Genomic DNA, 18238 nt, shown 5'->3' with positions numbered 1-18238 from the left:
CTGTTAAAACCTGCCAACAAGTAAAAACAAAACTTTTGAGTGACAAGTAATTGATTTTAGGGGACAAAATGGCAAGCATTGCAAGTATTCGATTCGGCTATTTTTACTCTAATTCATTTTGCTTTGTGAGCAATGAGCCTAAAATATCGCGCAATCTGCTATTCCAGGCTATATTCGTGCGCCTTAAAATACCCTGTTTATTTTAGCGTCAAACATTTTCTCTTTACCGACGCTTATCGCTTTACGAACAAAACAAAAAGTTAGGCAATACATTAAATAATGTATATGCTCTCTTAAAATAAAGTTGTTGTTCCGATTATTAACAAAAATTTTTTGTTCTATCTTTGTAAAATTTGATGTCATACGACTAGTTTAAAATTAATAAAGTTAAAAAAATAATATTTCTAATAACACGCAATAAATCCCATTTAGATAACGTTGTTGCTGTCTTAAACTGTATTTTTCTTTTCTTTTGCTTTGCATTTCCAAAAATTTAAACTGTTAAATTTTTTTAATTGATCCCGTGGGTTAATATCGGAAAGATCTTGCTATTTTGCCTGAATTATTTCCCTGCCTAAGGCCAGACTTTTCCCTGACGCATTGACGTAAATACGCATTGACGTACTGATGTTGCGTCGATTTCTTTTTATACGTCGAAGTAGGGCGAGAGAGAATGTACAAAAAAGGCGATATTTAGTTCTAAATAGATTTGATGATACGTAGTCGAGCTTGTTCCGTTGGATCTCTTTATTTTGTGATAAATGAATTAATCGATTTGGGCTATTTTTTACATTCCAGGATTACGTTTAAATATAGACTTGACGTTTTGACGGCATAAGTGTGTTCCGTACTTTTGTTGGGCATTGATATTTGCAAAACCGCGCAAACAAAACTGATTTAATAATATCTATCTTTTCGCAATGACGTACACGTCTTCATTTAACGTTCCTCAAACTGACCAAGAGTACATTGCTCCCTTATCTAGTCGATAATCGGAAAAAAAATTCACTAGCTTTGACTTTTACCGATTGCATTACCTACGTCAACGAATTCGTGTATTTAATGATTTTATTCAGTTTACCCTTTTAAGGTATTTTTATTTTAATTGGGTTAACGTTAAAATAGAAAAGTAATTTGCGTAACTTTAGTAGTATGTGAGAATTCTATAAAAATTATATGATATTTTTAGAAATTATCGAATCTTACGTAAAATATTTTTCTGATTATCATATTTATTATCATTATTTTAGGTTAGCTAAGTTTCCCAATGCATTTTAAAAGTTATTTGCGGATCACGACTATATTTAGTTTTACGTTCTGACGTTTCGGTAATGACTAGGGCTTTAAAGATGAGATAAGAAGCAGCCTCGATTTGGAAGGCTAAGCCACTTCGCTTTTTTGTAAAAAGTGTTGCCAATTGTCTACATCAAATATTATTTCGCTTTACAAATATAAAGTTAAAATATTTTTTGTTTTTTAAAAAAGTATTTTACCGTACCACAGGTGTATTAATTTTATAACGTTTTTTGTTTTAAAAACAAATACAATTTTTAAATGCAAAAAAAAAACTTTTTGGCAACACTGGAGTTGACGTATTTACGTCGTACGTCAGACGCATTTGCGTCGCTTTTTTTAACTCGCCTAAAATGGAACGCTCAATATAGAATGTATTTCGGAACAAACACTGTGGTTATAGCGTTGCGTCACAAAGAAAAACGCGGAGAAAAAGGTAAATGTTTCTGAACTGAGCAAGCGTCACAATTCCCAGGAGATTGCGTAAAGTAGATTAGAAAAGGCGCTAATCGAACTTTGTTTGTTAAAAATGTTAAACTGCATATATTTATTAATACATCCACCTTATATTTTCCCCTTTTTAATGTCATGATATTGTTGTTACTAATCTGCATATAATGTTATTGCAATATTTAAATTAAATTTTACTTTCTTTTGCTTGTTTATATAAAAAAAATTCTTTATATCACATATGCATTTAAAAAAATATATTTATTATGCATTTTGCCTTCTTTGATACGCCAGGGTAATTTTGCTAAAAATATCATTGTAAACAGAACATATGAAATATTTATTAAATTTGAAATTTTTTTATTTCGTCAAACTAGACATTTTGCTTTTGGAAATTTCAAAATTTTTTCCTATTTTGGAAACCAAGATTGCCACAATTTATTTTTAACTATTTTCAATAATGTTACGGTTAGCTTAAAATAGAAACATATGGTTTTGGAGGATTTTTGCATGTACAAATTTGATACCCCTTATCTGATGATCTTTGGCAAAAAAAATTATTTTTAAATTTAAAATTGTAAATATATCTGTTAAAAAAACGGAATTTTTATGTTAATTAGTATAACTATTTTTAGATTTTATGTTACAAATATACAGAAATGTAAATACAACCTAAGAAATTACTGAAAAATATGATATAATTTTAAGCATTTGAAATAAACATACTAATAAGGTTATTGCGTCACTCTGTCAACTTTGAAATCGCGCCACGTTTTGTTACTTTTATGCCAAGTAGTATAAACATATTTCGGGATAGTTTCGAAGAAATATTGAAATAGAAAAATGAAAATAGTTGTTCACGCATTATGCGCACTTTCAGTCTAATAAGGCGACAATCATGTTATTACGTAGCCCTTATGCGAGGGTGTTTCCCCTAATCGTGGTTTGTCTGTTCTATACTATTGAATAGAATGCGTGAAAACGTTAAAAAATAGTGCGTCGCTTGCGTAGCTTGCGTCACTACGTCAAGTAACGGTTGCGGTTAGCGTTATTTACAACAAATATTAAAAAGCATGCGCATCATTAGGAACGTGTCTTTGTTTTTAAAGTGTTTGTCTACAAACATCAAACAGCATTTCACGCTTTAGGAGTTGGCAATGTGGGCTGTTTAAATAAAGGTTACATAATCCTATTCATGGAAATATAGTTTTAAGTATTTTTGATTTCCAATTCTCAATAATGAATCATTCAAAAACAAATAAAAAATTAGGAATTCTGGACATTATTTTGTTAATTTAAAATTTTTTTTTTTTTTGTTTTATTAAAGTATTATGAACATGTTGTTATTGTCACCTAAATACATTTCTTTTGTTTGTGTTCCACCTATTAAATTTAGATCTATATAATTAATAGGGTTTAGATCTGTATTTTATTAAGTGGTTAAAATAGCCTTGTGTGGATAAATATAGTTAATATGCTGATATAAATAACTCGGTAGCCTGAAATGTAATAATGAATGTAATCTTTAAATTTCATTACTTTCTATTTTACACGAAACCACCACAAATTATAGATTTCTTCTGTAGTTGTGTTTATGATTATGAGAGCGTGACCTGTCTTTTTTTTGTACACACTAAATCAATAAAATTTTTAAAATAGTTTATTAATTTTTATACACTTTTTTGCATAACAGTATTTGTTAGCTTCTTTACATAAACTTTACATAGTTATAACTTAGTAGTAGGTTGATTATTTGCCAAGAAAAGTTATTTTGTTAAATTACCAAGTAGGTAACATCTATGGGTTAATGTGTCTTAAGATAAGTGTCTTAAGATCTGACATAAGTTTTGCAACGGTGCGTCTGCATGATGTTCTTGTGCTTTAGATAAAAAGAATATTTACTAAATAAATTTCAAAAATAAATATAATTTTTAAAGATTTTTTTTAAATTTGTTATTTTTAAATTTGTTACTAGATATCAATAAGTAATTTTTTTAGTGAATAAACTATGACGTCATGTTATATACGCCTGGTTGAACAGCTACAAATAAGACTACGCTTTTTTAATTCTTTTAAAACAAATATAAACTTAGCAAAAACGAAAAAACGCCTTTGTTTCTTTTAAATTTATAGTTAAAAATAAATGCAATAAAACAACTGGCGGGTTTAGCCTAACAGGTGTTGTATAAGGTAGTAGTCTAAAGATTTAATTTTTTCATCTGGACTTTTTTGAAAAAGTTTTTGTAATTTTTTTTTTTGTATATATATTTATCCGCGACTTAAACATAGACTGATAGAGTAGCATCAGTTACCCCGCCTCGGTATTTCCCGCACCCCGCAACTTCCCGCATCCCGTATTTTAGTACTACCCTTATAGATTATAATTGCCCGAAAATTGACCTGCTGATTAAGTGGTGGCTCAGCAGGAGTTCATACCGTTTATAGCGCCTTACACAAGGGCGTGGGGATTGAACCCACAACCTCATGTGTGGTGTAGCAAGTGTTCTTACCACTACACCACGCTGCTGTGGTACATCTTTTAGTTGTTTAGTAGCATATATCTGTCAGTATGTTATTAACAGATTGAAAAATGGTTAAAGTTCTGTAAAGGAAATCCAACAGAAAAATTTTAAATATATTTAAATTGGTGTGTTTTATAAAAAAAAATTGTTTGTTATGTTATTTTAAATAAAACTTTGATGTTTACAGAACTATAGTCTAATAGTTTATTCAGTTATTAGTGTTTTAATATTGTCGAAAAATTAATATTGTCGAAAAACAATGGCAACTGAATTAAGACCATTACCAAGGCGATCTTTACCTCCACTCGGTGCGGATACTTCCCAGAATATTGGGTTTGTTTACATTTTGTTAAAAATCACATATAACAGGGTAACACTAAAAGAAGGAAATCGAGGAAAACGAGGAATTGACACTAAAACGAGGAAATCAAGGAAAATGAGGAATCGAGGAAATATTGTAATACTAAAAGAAGGAATGGGGAAAGTGAGGAAAAGGAGGAAATTAAAGTTGCGGAAAACGCGGAAATTTTTTTTTTGTATTTTAAAAAATAAATATAAGATAAAAATACAGAAAAAAATGGAAAAAAGAACGAGAAACAAGTAAATAAGAAAACAAGGCGAGGAATAAGGAAATCGAAGAATAGGAAAACTAAAGAAACCAAGGAATAAGAAAAATAGGGAAATCGAGGTATAAGGTAATAGAGAAACCGAGGTATAAGGTAATGGGGAAACCGAGGAATAAAAAAATATAGAAAAACCGAGAAATAAGGAAAAAAAGAAACTGAGGTATAAGGTAATGGAGAAACCGAGGAAAAAGAAAAAGAGGGAAATCAAGAAATAAGGTAATAGAGAAACCGAGGAATAAGGTAATAGAGAAACCGAGGAATAAGAAAAATAGAGAAACCGAGGAATAAGAAAAATAGAGAAACCGAGGAATAAGAAAAATAGAGAAACTGAGGAATAAGAAAAATAGAGAAACTGAGGAATAAGAAAAATAGAGAAACCGAGGAATAAGAAAAATAGAGAAACCGAGGAATAAGAAAAATAGAGAAACTGAGGAATAAGAAAAATAGAGAAACCGAGGAATAAGAAAAATAGAGAAACCGAGGAATAAGAAAAATAGAGAAACTGAGGAATAAGAAAAATAGAGAAACCGAGGAATAAGAAAAATAGAGAAACCGAGGAATAAGAAAAATAGAGAAACTGAGGAATAAGAAAAATAGAGAAACCGAGGAATAAGAAAAATAGAGAAACCGAGGAATAAGAAAAATAGAGAAACTGAGGAATAAGAAAAATAGAGAAACCGAGGAATAAGAAAAATAGAGAAACCGAGGAATAAGAAAAATAGAGAAACTGAGGAATAAGAAAAATAGAGAAACCGAGAAATAATAAAAATAGAGAAACCGAGAAATAATAAAAATAGAGAAACCGAGGAATAAGAAAAATAGAGAAACCGAGGAATAAGAAAAATAGAGAAACTGAGGAATAAGAAAAATAGAGAAACCGAGGAATAAGAAAAATAGAGAAACCGAGAAATAATAAAAATAGAGAAACCGAGGAATAAGAAAAATAGAGAAACTGAGGAATAAGAAAAATAGAGAAACCGAGGAATAAGAAAAATAGAGAAACTGAGGAATAAGAAAAATAGAGAAACCGAGGAATAAGAAAAATAGAGAAACCGAGGAATAAGAAAAATAGAGAAACTGAGGAATAAGAAAAATAGAGAAACCGAGGAATAAGAAAAATAGAGAAACCGAGGAATAAGAAAAATAGAGAAACTGAGGAATAAGAAAAATAGAGAAACCGAGGAATAAGAAAAATAGAGAAACCGAGGAATAAGAAAAATAGAGAAACTGAGGAATAAGAAAAATAGAGAAACCGAGGAATAAGAAAAATAGAGAAACCGAGGAATAAGAAAAATAGAGAAACTGAGGAATAAGAAAAATAGAGAAACCGAGAAATAATAAAAATAGAGAAACCGAGAAATAATAAAAATAGAGAAACCGAGGAATAAGAAAAATAGAGAAACTGAGGAATAAGAAAAATAGAGAAACTGAGGAATAAGAAAAATAGAGAAACCGAGGAATAAGAAAAATAGAGAAACCGAGAAATAATAAAAATAGAGAAACCGAGGAATAAGAAAAATAGAGAAACTGAGGAATAAGAAAAATAGAGAAACCGAGGAATAAGAAAAATAGAGAAACCGAGAAATAATAAAAATAGAGAAACCGAGGAATAAGAAAAATAGAGAAACTGAGGAATAAGAAAAATAGGGAAATCGAAGAATAAGAAAAATAGAGAAACCGAGAAATAATAAAAATAGAGAAACCGAGGAATAAGAAAAATAGAGAAACTGAGGAATAAGAAAAATAGAGAAACTGAGGAATAAGAAAAATAGAGAAACCGAGGAATAAGAAAAATAGAGAAACCGAGAAATAATAAAAATAGAGAAACCGAGGAATAAGAAAAATAGAGAAACTGAGGAATAAGAAAAATAGGGAAATCGAAGAATAAGAAAAATAGAGAAACCGAGAAATAATAAAAATAGAGAAACCGAGGAATAAGAAAAATAGAGAAACTGAGGAATAAGAAAAATAGGGAAATCGAAGAATAAGAAAAATAGAGAAACCGAGAAATAATAAAAATAGAGAAACCGAGGAATAAGAAAAATAGAGAAACTGAGGAATAAGAAAAATAGAGAAACTGAGGAATAAGGTAATGGGAAACCGAGGAATAAGAAAAATAGGGAAATCGAGGAATAAGAAAAATAGAGAAACCGAGAAATAATAAAAATAGAGAAACCGAGGAATAAGAAAAATAGAGAAACTGAGGAATAAGAAAAATAGGGAAATCGAAGAATAAGAAAAATAGAGAAACCGAGAAATAATAAAAATAGAGAAACCGAGGAATAAGAAAAATAGAGAAACTGAGGAATAAGAAAAATAGGGAAATCGAAGAATAAGAAAAATAGAGAAACCGAGAAATAATAAAAATAGAGAAACCGAGGAATAAGAAAAATAGAGAAACTGAGGAATAAGAAAAATAGAGAAACTGAGGAATAAGGTAATGGGAAACCGAGGAATAAGAAAAATAGGGAAATCGAGGAATAAGAAAAATAGAGAAACCGAGAAATAATAAAAATAGAGAAACCGAGGAATAAGAAAAATAGAGAAACTGAGGAATAAGAAAAATAGAGAAACTGAGGAATAAGGTAATGGGAAACCGAGGAATAAGAAAAATAGGGAAATCGAGGAATAAGAAAAATAGAGAAACCGAGAAATAATAAAAATAGAGAAACCGAGGAATAAGAAAAATAGAGAAACCAAGAAATAATAAAAATAAAGAAACCGAGGAATAAGAAAAATAGGGAAATCGAAGAATAAGAAAAATAGAGAAACCGAGAAATAATAAAAATAGAGAAACCGAGGAATAAGAAAAATAGAGAAACTGAGGAATAAGAAAAATAGAGAAACCGAGGAATAAGAAAAATAGAGAAACCGAGAAATAAGAAAAATAGAGAAACCGAAGAATAAGAAAAATAGAGAAACCGAATAGAGAAATACTTTCCCCATTCCTTCTTTTAGTATTGCAATAATTCCTCGATTCCTCATTTTCCTTGATTTCCTCGTTTTAGTGTCAATTCCTCATCCTCGTTTTCCTTATCCCTTCTTTTAGTGTTACCCCATATAACATCACCTTTTTTAATAATTTTAGGCAAAACTGGGATTGTTTGTACATACTGAAAATTGTTACATTAAATTTCTCTGATTAATTTTTGTGAAGTGTTTTGTTAGTAATAAAAATTTGCAAGCTAACTGTTTTTTATTGATTATAGAACATCAGAACAACAAACAACCAATGTCCAAGGCAGTGAAGTGAAAAAACCAAGAAGAAAAAGAAGGTTTGTAAATAAAAAAATGACCACCATTTTTATGGATAGCATAATTTTAAAATCAAAAAAGTTACTCTATGTATATATAAATAAGTTTAAATATATTTTACCTTTTAGAACGGCAAGGTCTCCACAGCTAGATGATACTAATAATGAAACTATAGGAAGCAATAAAGATCAATCAGAAGCCAATACTGGTATAAACCTTTTAAAATATAAAGCTTATTGCCTACTTACCTGAACAAAATTAAATTTAGGCTTGGCTTTGTGTTTGGTAAAAATATTTATTATTTTTTAGCTCATTTGATTTTAATAAATGTTTTCACAGAAATTCTTCAAGATGTTTCAAATGTTTCGATTAATGCAAGGTCACGGAGAAGACAAGCAAACAGAAAAACAAAACAGCCGAGGTTAATTTTTTAAAGTCATATATAGGCGATATTTTTTTACTCGAAAATTTATAAAGTTGGTGTCACTAAACACAAAAATGGTTTTAACTTTACATAATTTCAACTACATTTTAAGTTATACAACTTTAAAAAAAAATTAAAATTAATTAAAAAAAAAAGAAAAGGGAAGCCCTGTTTGTGATGAAGTAGAAAGTACTAGCTTGTATACATTAACTATGCTACTTAGTACTTTTCTACATCACACAAAAAATATGGTAACCTGGTTTTTTATAATAATGGTTTTTTATAAAGTACCACAGACATTTTTTAAAGATTCTAAAGCCATTTTGTGATTCATTGTTAACCATACTAACGTGCTATATACATCACTTACAAAATTGCAAAACTCTCTAACATAACGCTTTAAGTGACTTTTTACTATTTAGATTAAATTTAAAACAATCCTTTTTTTTTTAAATTGAATAGGTGGTTTTTTCTGATCTTATTTAAATATTACTGATATTACTAGTATTCGGGCTATTATGATTACAACCATATTGCTATTACCACTATGGGCACTATTACTGCAATTATGAAGAGTTTGAAAAGCTATATATATAATAGATTACAGATTTATAAAATGTGGTTAGACAAAGTTTTTGGAAGAATTGGTGGTAATAGCAATAATATGCATTTTAGAAATACACATTAATTACCATAAAACTATTTATTTTATTTTTTTTTGTATAAATTTTTATAGGCCAACGGTTGACATAGTAACAAATGGTCATGCAATTACAAAAATGTTGTCCGAAGATGATGTGGTTCCAGTTGATCGGATTGAGGCTGTGTCGATGTCAACCTTACCAGGAATTGCTGGAAATTCGGGAAATAGTCAACCTCAAGGGAGAGTTTATGTGCAAACTACCTGTAAGTATAACATCAATACTAAGGGTCTGCTATGTTTATGATACTAATGTGTAATATAGCAGAGTGGATAATAAATATAAAAAATATTATAAACTTCAATTTGTGGTTTCCAGTTAAATTATTACAAGCCTATATTAATTGCAAGTTGTGGCCGTTTAACAACAATTAAAAGGAAGCTATTGGGCAGACAATTAACTATTAAAACAAATCAGTAATGGTATTTTAGGGCTGATTTATAGTGATGGAATTAACCTAATATTTAATTCTGTTTTCAGTAGTGCATTTTTTATTACTTTAAGTTTCCCAAACTTTTTAATTTTTAGCTGGTTTTGCACCACACACAAATGATTGGTTGGTAGCAAGACAGACTCATCAAGAAAAGAAACTTTTGCAGGAAGAACAAATTGCTATTACTAAGACACCAGATGTTGCTATATCTTACCATCGTGGTTTTTTGTTTTTTTCTCTTTTGTTACATGGACTTTTGGCTGGTTTTTCACTTTGGGAGGTACTTTCAATTTTTTATTTTTATCGACCTTGTTTGGAATTTTATAATTAAATTCCTTTTTATAGAATACATTCCAAAATTAGGTTTATGTTATATTAAGACTGTTGGTATTTTATAATTATTAGGTTTTTTGTTTCTAATTTTGTTGCTTTAAAATATTTTTAGGTGCCATTGTTTATTTTTTTAGCATTTGGGGTAATTTTTTTTTCTATTTTTAGACTGTAGTTGCATTTGTACTGAACGGAATTTCGGACACAAATTTTTTTATTCAATTTCAATTTCTATCGCAGCCATTGCAGACAACTTTTTATTTGTTTCTTATATTTTGTCTCGTTTCTGCTTTGGATAGGTAAGTTACATTTTATTTGTTTTAACTAAACAAAAATATAAATAAATAGGCTTATACAATATTTTTTTTTTGTTATTTTCTTCAATAAAATTATATTTTTATCAAAGGCCAGTTTTCAAACCAATTAGCTCTTTCTGGTTTTCTGATATACTTTTCAAAATTTTTTTTAATTTATTTAGGTTCAAGTTTTCAAAAAAAGGTTTAGGATATTTTGGAAGTCTCTTGAGGTTTCAACATCAAGCATGGACGGTGGCTGGTAAATATATTTTTTCGTTTAAAGTTTTGAGATTAAATTTGAATTTTGTTATAGAATTTTGTTATTCAGTTTTAAAAAGAAGTTTACCAGGAATTGCTGGAAATTCGGGAAATATGTTACATTTCCAAAAAAATGCATAACTACAAAAATAATTGTGTTGGAAGTTTTTTTATGCCAAATATAGCAAGGAGTTTTTTGTCTTTTTTTTCCAACGCTGGAAATAAAATGCAATACATATTTTATTGCATCAGAAAAAAAGTTGACGCTTTTATAGTTGCGAAAAATAGCTGATAAATCCCCATTACGTTGTGCCTTTTTTTGCAGTTTATTTTCTCTCGCTTATGTTCAGCGTCGGAATGTCGGGCCTGGACGAGTGGTTAGCCACGGGGACTCCCCCGTTACCATTCCTTAACACTACGATGACGTCATCCTATTTAAACGGGCTCGACAACGGAGCCGGGTATGTGGAATTGGTTTACGGTTACGTTATCTAAAAATAAACCGGCGTACTTTTATTTTCGGATTTAAATAGAAACTACTTCTAAAAACAGGCTTGCGTCTAAATTTAAAAGCGATCTAAATATAAGGCAATAATTGACCGCTAATTTTCTCGCTATATATGGTTAATCTGAATGTTTATAAACATCAGTTGTATAGCCAACTAAAATTAAATTTACGCTAAAGAAATCTTACCGCATTTTTATTGGCTAATTCAATACAATTTCGTCATAAACGAGCGCAGAATTAAATTTAAATTTATTATTTTTGATTTATGGGTCTTACTCTAATATTAAACCATTTTTGAATGGTTGTAAAAATCGTTTCTTTGAACCGCATTATTGAAATCATGTCAAAAGTTCTTTTATGTTTTTTGAGTTCATCAAATCTCTCTATAATTACTTAACAGCTGTAATAATAATGTTTTTATTCAATTTTTTTATTTTTACTTACAAAAGTTTATTTTAAACAATTTTTAAGAATTTTTTTTGTAAAAAATGTTTCTAATTTAAATTTATTTATTTGTCATTTTTTGTAACTAAAAAAATTCAAAAAAAAAATATTTTATTTTTTTTTAGAACGTTAAGGACATGGCATATTCTTAACGTGTTTAGATCCTCCTTTGCTCTGATTGGCTGGTTACTTATCGCCTTAAACCCTGGTTATGAGGATACAGCATCACGTGAGTAATATAATTGTTAAATTCTTAATTTTTATTTTCAAAATTAATATATCTAAAAAAAACGAAAATTTAATTTTTTTTTATTGTTTTTTTTGTTTTTGTGAAAGACGGTATTTTAAGTTGATTAGACTGTGGTATAGGACTGTAAAGGCATCGCTTTTTTTTGATTATGACATCACAATTACGTGGCTGTAGTTTCGATTAAGATACAAGTTAAACACGCGCGCTCGATCAGTTGTCAGTTTCCGTCAAATAATTCTTGTCCGCCGATTGCATATCAATGCATTATATGCTCGAGAATGTTACCGCAGTGACGTAACAATGGTCAATTGTTGGGTCAGACTTAACAGCTCAGTTGTAGTTGCCTCAGTTGAAAATGTCGTGGAAATACTTAGACGATTTTCTTTTGCGCTTGGGCAAGAATTCGACTCTCATCGGGAAATATTGGGTCGCGTCTGTGCTGCTATTCAGGTGAGCGCTACGTCATAGATTTTAATGTTGATTACGTCACGATTTGAAAACGTCATTTTTATGAACAGGTTGGTGGTGTTGTCAGTTTTTGGTGAAAACGTTTGGAGTGACGAACAGAGGGAATTTACCTGCAACACAAAACAACCCGGGTGTGGAAATGTAAGTAGTTCCTGAAATTTGTGTTAGTGCGCGGAGTTTTATTTTAGGAAGAAGTTAGTTAGACAAACAAAACTAAAGAGAGAAACATAGGAACAGCTAAAACAAGTTTAGAAGTTATTTAAAAAAATTTTAAAGCAAAGGCGCTTAAGCTTACAAGAAAATATAGATACAGAAATTTTAAATTATTGATTTTTATTCAGGTTTGTTTTAATAGCTTTGCTCCGGTTTCGAACATAAGACTATGGGGTCTGCAGATGCTCGCCGTCTCCATCCCAGGATCTCTTTATTTTGTTTACGTACTACACTTGGTATGTTATGTAACAACTTAAACTTGGTTAATTTTTTGTTTGGATATATAAAAATAGTAATTTAAATTGTTGTCGAATATTTTTTGATCGTTTAAAATAGACTTTGGTAAAATTTTTGACGCAAAACCTAATTTAAACCTTTTTTTGATACACGTGGTTATTTTTGTGTAGGTTTCGCGCAAAAAAGAAAGCGACGCTGAAAATAACCAGAGGACTAATGATTCGGTTAAAGAAATTCGAGTAATAGGTAAAACCCTCATTCCATGCAAAATTTAAACGATTGGAATGTGTGTATTTTGGTTAAAAAAAGCCCCGCCTATTATAGTCGTCTTATTTCTAACCCCTTAACATTGTTTGAAGTATTATTAGCTAAATTGTTGTACTAGTATGTAAATCAGGTATACTGTTTAAAAATTTGTGTATTGTAATTAAGTATACTATTAACTTGTAAAATAATTTCATGTGCGCTTTAGGCAAGCTGCTCCCTTCTGCCCACAGGCGGTGGAAAAAGTTAACTGGTCACGTAATTCCGCCCGAGTTACACAAATCTCGTGCAAAGCATGTATGGAGGTTATATATATTACAACTTATTGCTCGGATAATGCTGGAATGTTTGTTTGTTGCTTGGCAGTATACCTCATACTATTACAGGTATGGCGCGTGATATATAAAAACACAATAACATATAAACAAACGTGACTAAAATGGTCAAATTAACTAGAAGGCAAATCTATCCGAATGCATTCTATCTATCGCTGGTTAAGTTTATTAAAATTAACGAGCAAGAAAAATGTGTTATTAGAATGAATCGTCTAGGTCTAGGTTATCTCCGGGTTAAATTGACACTCTTGGTTAAATTATTGATATAGTTATTGTTTTTTAAACTAGCTACAGCGTTTAGTCACCACGAAAGAATTTAAACTAATTTGTAAAATGAGTTGTTGGTAATAAATTCGCTTTTTATTTTTAGATGGACAGTACCCGAGGTTATACAATGCACAGATTGGCCTTGTCCCCATATCGTGGATTGTTTTATCAGTCGACCCCGCGAAAAAACCCTGTTCCTACGTTACATGTACCTCGTATCTGCTTTCTCCGTTATTCTGAGCCTGGCTGAGATTATTTATATAACATGGACATGCGCAAGGTTAACATTGTAGGATTTTTGTTCGATTTATTATTGGAAATAAAAAAATAAAACATTTGAAATATGTTTAGGCGAACATGTGTGGTCGAGCATGACCAGTCGACCAATCACGGCGAGCGAACCTGCTCTCCGTTGTACGGATCACGTGATCTGTGGCTTGAGTCGGGATTGAAACATCATCACGGGGCTGTGGTGACGTCAGACTTGGACTCCGTGGCTGATAGTGACGTCACCACTCCGCCGCTTACCCCCGACGAAGATTACGTCGATATGCAACCCGTGGGAAGGGTCAGCTATCTATGACGTCATTTTTCAATCAATCGATTCATTCCGATTATGACGTCATTTTTAAGATTACAATGACGAAGCAAATTTTGTTTTTTGTTAAAATACAATTATTATTCTTGTATGAGGTGGTAATTATTTAAGGGAAGCTTTTTTCGGTGAGTTCGTAATTGTGATGTCATAATCAAAGTTACCTCGCGCGTTAAGATCGCGTAAATCGTGCGCGGAAGACGTTTGTGAGGGGCGCGCCCTGAAGTATTTCTATTGATTTCAAATCGGCAGTTATCCTGTTATTTTAGGTTCCATTCTGTGGAAGTGTTACTGCTATTTGTATATATTATTACCCTTAAACACATTCACAACGTTTAAAATGTCACATTTATAAATAAATACTTTTATTTAAAAATAGGAAAGCATCTTTTTCGTTTCATTTACGGCGTTCGCGCCGTTTCTCCTTAAAGCCCATTCAGTTTCTTTTATTTTTGTTTCTACGTGAAGGCACTGTTAAATATTTTCTGTCGCTTGGGTTTTTGACACGCCGTGTATTTTGTTTGATCGGCGAGGCGTGGGTTACTTGAACGTCAGGAACTCTAACCGGACATAATTTATTTAGTTTTTTTCTGTCTTTAATTAATGTCGAAAAATTGTTTCTCTGGAAGCAGTTTTGTGTTACGGTCGGTCTGATTGGTTGACTCTGTTTTTTATTGGTCGCGTTGTATTCCATTTCGACCACCAAAACACCATCCGTGCTTGCTTCGTTCGGGTGGTGGTCGATACACACCATATTTTGTTGGTTCTTTTGTGTAATGGTTTGATGTGGTTTTGGTGATTTTGGTCTAAATTGGTATGAAAAAAAAAATTTATGAAAAAATATAAAAAATATTTAAAAAAATATTTTTGTAACTCTTGAAATCATTTATCAAATAATAAAAAAAAAAATGACAAAAATAACAATTGCTATAAACACTTACATGCTTTCACTTGAGTTTGTTAAAATTGAACTGCTGAGCGCTGACGCTTGTGCAGTTAAATGATACAACGCTCCGGCTTCTTTTATCCAATCATCTCCGTTCCATCCAAATGCTCGAGTTATTTGTTGGCGTAAGTTGTGGACGAAAGAAAACAGGGGGTTACTCTGAAATGGTTGTGCAGTTAATTAAAAAGTCAACACAAAAACAGTAATCTCGAATGTCATTTTTGTTATAGTTTTGTGTTGTTAATACTGTTAGAAGCAATTTGCTTGAGACACGTCAACTTTTATCATTTTAAATAACAAATAAAAAGTACTGAGGTTTTTTACCCTCTTTTTCCAGTTAAGTTCGACTACTTGTTCTTCGGTTAACAGGCATCTGGCGACGCTCTTTATCGCCACCGCTGTTTCTTTCATTCCACACATCAACGCCCATTCGTCCGCTCTTAGGCCACGCCCCCAATCACATTTTGTTACGTCAGCACCAGCTATGACGATCATGCGAGCGCAGTTTGTTCGGCCGTGCAAAGCTGCCTGCATTAACGCTGTGAAACCACCTTGATTTTCTACGTCCAAGAGAACTTTTCTGTTAGAATAAAGTTAAAATTCTAGTTTATATACAAACCATGGAAACTAAAAATTTTTAAAAAAGCATCACGTTGTGATAATTATAATAAAAATGTCACTAACCTACCTTAAATTATACCATTACACTTATTCGACAGATAACGATAAACTTTAGCCTTATTGTCTTTACCCGCGTGTTTGAAATAGAAAATATCTAACGATTTCATCATATCCAGCTCGCACAGCCATCATAAGAGGCGTGTTTCCTTCATTGTCTGACATGTTTACATCCACTACATTGGATTGGATGAGTTCTTTAACTGCTGCCAGGTTACCAGTTGAGCAGGCGAGACACATACCTGACTGCAAAAGTGTGTGTTAATGTATACATTTTATAAACCAACAAAAACGAAGCAGTTAGCTTGGTCAAAACACTCAGAACTGAAAAAGGCAATTTGAAATTTAGTCAGGTAACTAAGTACTTTATGTTTAGGTCGTGGAGTCAACCTTACCACATCAAGGACATATAAAAAAAAACAATGCCACACAATAACTGCATTTACAATTAGTTTAAACACATTTTGTTAGCGCACTTTTCCACCCCCCAAAATATTTAACCTTTTACCATATTATCACCTTTTACCATATTATTTCTTGTATTCCAATTAGAACTGCGGTTGTTTAAAAATATGTATACGTGGATAGGAGGCTTACAAAAGGGGGTAGCTATTATTGTTTTGTTAGGCAAGGCTACTGTTTCTTCTGTACACTCATAAAAGCAATCTAAGTGTAATTCTCATCTCCACATGCAGCGCAAATTAAATTTAGGAAAATTGTTATCGGGTGTTTTTGGGCAGCGTCGCTTGTAATTGAACAAGGTGTCATTGGTGATTTTTTAGACGATAATAATTAGACTGAAATTAACTTTATGGCTTTGAAGTTTTATAGTTTGTATTCCCTTGTGATTTATAGCGCTAGATCTTTTGAAGTTTGAGACATAAGTAATTATGGCATGCCTAATTTTAAAATAATTTTTTTGGAAAAATAAAAAAATCGATATTGTGTGGAAAATGAGCTGTCGAATAATGTAGGTCGATATCTCACGTTCTTAAATATAATAACTTATTCCTAAGCTAATCCTAAAATGGATTAAAGATAAAAACCCTTTTTTCGTTGAAAAACAGACAAGATTTTTGCAAATTCTAAATTATTTCCTTACGCACCCCATCCTGCCTAATTTCGCGAAAATGGAATTTAAAATTTTTGCCAAATCCAATAAAAATATAATAATAATTAAATGGACTGCTTAATATTTGATTACAAAATGAATTTTAAAGACGAATTTAAAGTAAGCTTATATATATAATCAATAATACCAATACCCTGTAATCGATCGATTACCGTATGACAACGCTATTATATAGCAAGTACAATCAATATTCATTCAAAACGCATTGTTGTTGTTTTTTTAACTTATAAAATATTGTAAGTGTACCTGGCCGTTTTTGTTGCACGTAGTTTTAAAATTTGGAATGGTGAATTTAAGTAGTTCTCGAATTCCATATCCAGTCCCTATTCTGAATATAAAATACCCATATCAGATATATATTCATATTTCTCATGAAGCGTCATAGACTATCTAATTGTTTTAACATTAAACAACATAACTCCCAAAACATATGCTTACGTAGTTAAGTCTTGTTTATGTATTATAAACAACCAATGTCGCGACAGAAAGAGTTATAGCGTCATAACTGTAAGTAAATTGATTGTTTTATGTACGTACCTGCACGCTTTTAGGAACTGTTCACCTGGCGTTTCTTCGTCGTCTATCGAAGTTATATCCGTACATACACTATCACAATCACTTTGGTCTTCCATTATTAACAATACAAAACACTTTAAAACGTTGAGAATTTATCAGAATGCACTAACTCGGGTTGCACTACAGCTCATTCTGCATTTTGTCGAATTTTAATCCTGTTTTAATATAATGTTAAGTATATCTCCACTTTGTAATCGTCTTCCCTCCATATGTTGTTACGCTCGATATCGCGATTGCATTACGACGCTGATTTCAACCGCTAGTCCGTTTGCGGTAAAAGACAAGCATAGAAAAAATGTTTATCGTGCTGGAGTTCTTATGATTGCGTGGTGTTAATTCGCCTGAGATTATTAATAATTGATTGTGTCACTGTTCTCAGTAGAATAACTCGTTCGTTAATTACGCGCTGTTACCTTGTTTTGTGTTTCCGCAGGCTTGTTCGACGACAACGATGACGACACTCAATAACACGCGTCACGTGATCACTGAGCTGGAATGACGTCACGGTGTTGGTCGACGATCGCTCAACAATTTCGACTTCCGCTCGATTTTTTCTAGAAAATTCTGAAGCCGCGAGTGGGCGTTGCAGCTTCGATTTTACTTGATTTTAGCGTGTATATATACCTGCTTATGATGGATTAAATAGAGATAATATGTATTTTATATGTTGTAGATTTTTAAATTTTGTGAAAAATAAACCTTAGTTTTTGGCTTTTTTTTTTTGAGATTAACTACAA

The 18238-nt window shown here is 31.3% G+C and overlaps 3 protein-coding genes across 3 annotated transcripts; 2 read left to right on the top strand and 1 right to left on the bottom strand.

Moving 5' to 3' along the window:
* The first annotated feature begins 4235 nt into the window (after positions 1-4235).
* Positions 4236-18217, top strand: LOC145741615 (transmembrane protein 237-like). Its single transcript, XM_082559224.1, has 11 exons — positions 4236-4598; positions 8101-8166; positions 8275-8354; positions 8486-8567; positions 9307-9476; positions 9800-9984; positions 10203-10333; positions 10513-10589; positions 10914-11049; positions 11666-11769; positions 17935-18217. The coding sequence occupies exons 1-11, from the start codon at positions 4525-4527 to the stop codon at positions 17967-17969; spliced, it is 1140 nt and encodes a 379-aa protein (XP_082415350.1). The 5' UTR covers positions 4236-4524; the 3' UTR covers positions 17970-18217.
* LOC145741616 (gap junction beta-7 protein-like) lies at positions 11783-14216 on the top strand. The gene is made up of 7 exons (XM_082559225.1): positions 11783-12240; positions 12309-12399; positions 12600-12707; positions 12879-12954; positions 13181-13358; positions 13678-13854; positions 13926-14216. The coding sequence occupies exons 1-7, from the start codon at positions 12146-12148 to the stop codon at positions 14155-14157; spliced, it is 957 nt and encodes a 318-aa protein (XP_082415351.1). The 5' UTR covers positions 11783-12145; the 3' UTR covers positions 14158-14216.
* Positions 14606-17557, bottom strand: LOC145743972 (uncharacterized). Its single transcript, XM_082562054.1, has 6 exons — positions 17463-17557; positions 17172-17253; positions 15867-16039; positions 15440-15695; positions 15111-15274; positions 14606-14975 (listed from the first exon to the last, which is right to left on the bottom strand). Exons 1-6 carry the CDS (start codon positions 17555-17557, stop codon positions 14606-14608), a joined length of 1140 nt encoding a protein of 379 aa, XP_082418180.1.
* Positions 18218-18238: the final 21 nt, after the last annotated feature.

This window comes from Corella eumyota, chromosome 2, assembly GCF_963082875.1.
Source record: "Corella eumyota chromosome 2, kaCorEumy4.1, whole genome shotgun sequence".
In the NCBI taxonomy this organism is placed as follows: domain Eukaryota; kingdom Metazoa; phylum Chordata; class Ascidiacea; order Phlebobranchia; family Corellidae; genus Corella; species Corella eumyota.
Note: the sequence above shows the minus strand (reverse complement) of the source record. Positions and strands in the feature narration are given on the sequence as shown.

What these genes read in the sequence shown, in the direction of transcription:
- LOC145741615 (XM_082559224.1), top strand. Translation starts at nt 4,525, where the DNA reads ATGGCAACTGAATTAAGACCATTACCAAGGCGATCTTTACCTCCACTC. An exon ending in AGTTTATGTGCAAACTACCT is followed by an intron (nt 9,477 to 9,799) that starts GTAAGTATAACA and finishes TTTAATTTTTAG; the next exon opens with CTGGTTTTGCACCACACACA. An exon ending in TCAAGCATGGACGGTGGCTG is followed by an intron (nt 10,590 to 10,913) that starts GTAAATATATTT and finishes CTTTTTTTGCAG; the next exon opens with TTTATTTTCTCTCGCTTATG.
- LOC145741616 (XM_082559225.1), top strand. Translation starts at nt 12,146, where the DNA reads ATGTCGTGGAAATACTTAGACGATTTTCTTTTGCGCTTGGGCAAGAAT. An exon ending in TATACCTCATACTATTACAG is followed by an intron (nt 13,359 to 13,677) that starts GTATGGCGCGTG and finishes TTTTATTTTTAG; the next exon opens with ATGGACAGTACCCGAGGTTA. An exon ending in ATAACATGGACATGCGCAAG is followed by an intron (nt 13,855 to 13,925) that starts GTTAACATTGTA and finishes AAATATGTTTAG; the next exon opens with GCGAACATGTGTGGTCGAGC.
- LOC145743972 (XM_082562054.1), bottom strand. Translation starts at nt 17,557, where the DNA reads ATGGAAGACCAAAGTGATTGTGATAGTGTATGTACGGATATAACTTCG. An exon ending in TTTCTATTTCAAACACGCGG is followed by an intron (nt 15,696 to 15,866) that starts GTAAAGACAATA and finishes TTATTCTAACAG; the next exon opens with AAAAGTTCTCTTGGACGTAG. An exon ending in AACTTAACTGGAAAAAGAGG is followed by an intron (nt 15,275 to 15,439) that starts GTAAAAAACCTC and finishes CAACCATTTCAG; the next exon opens with AGTAACCCCCTGTTTTCTTT.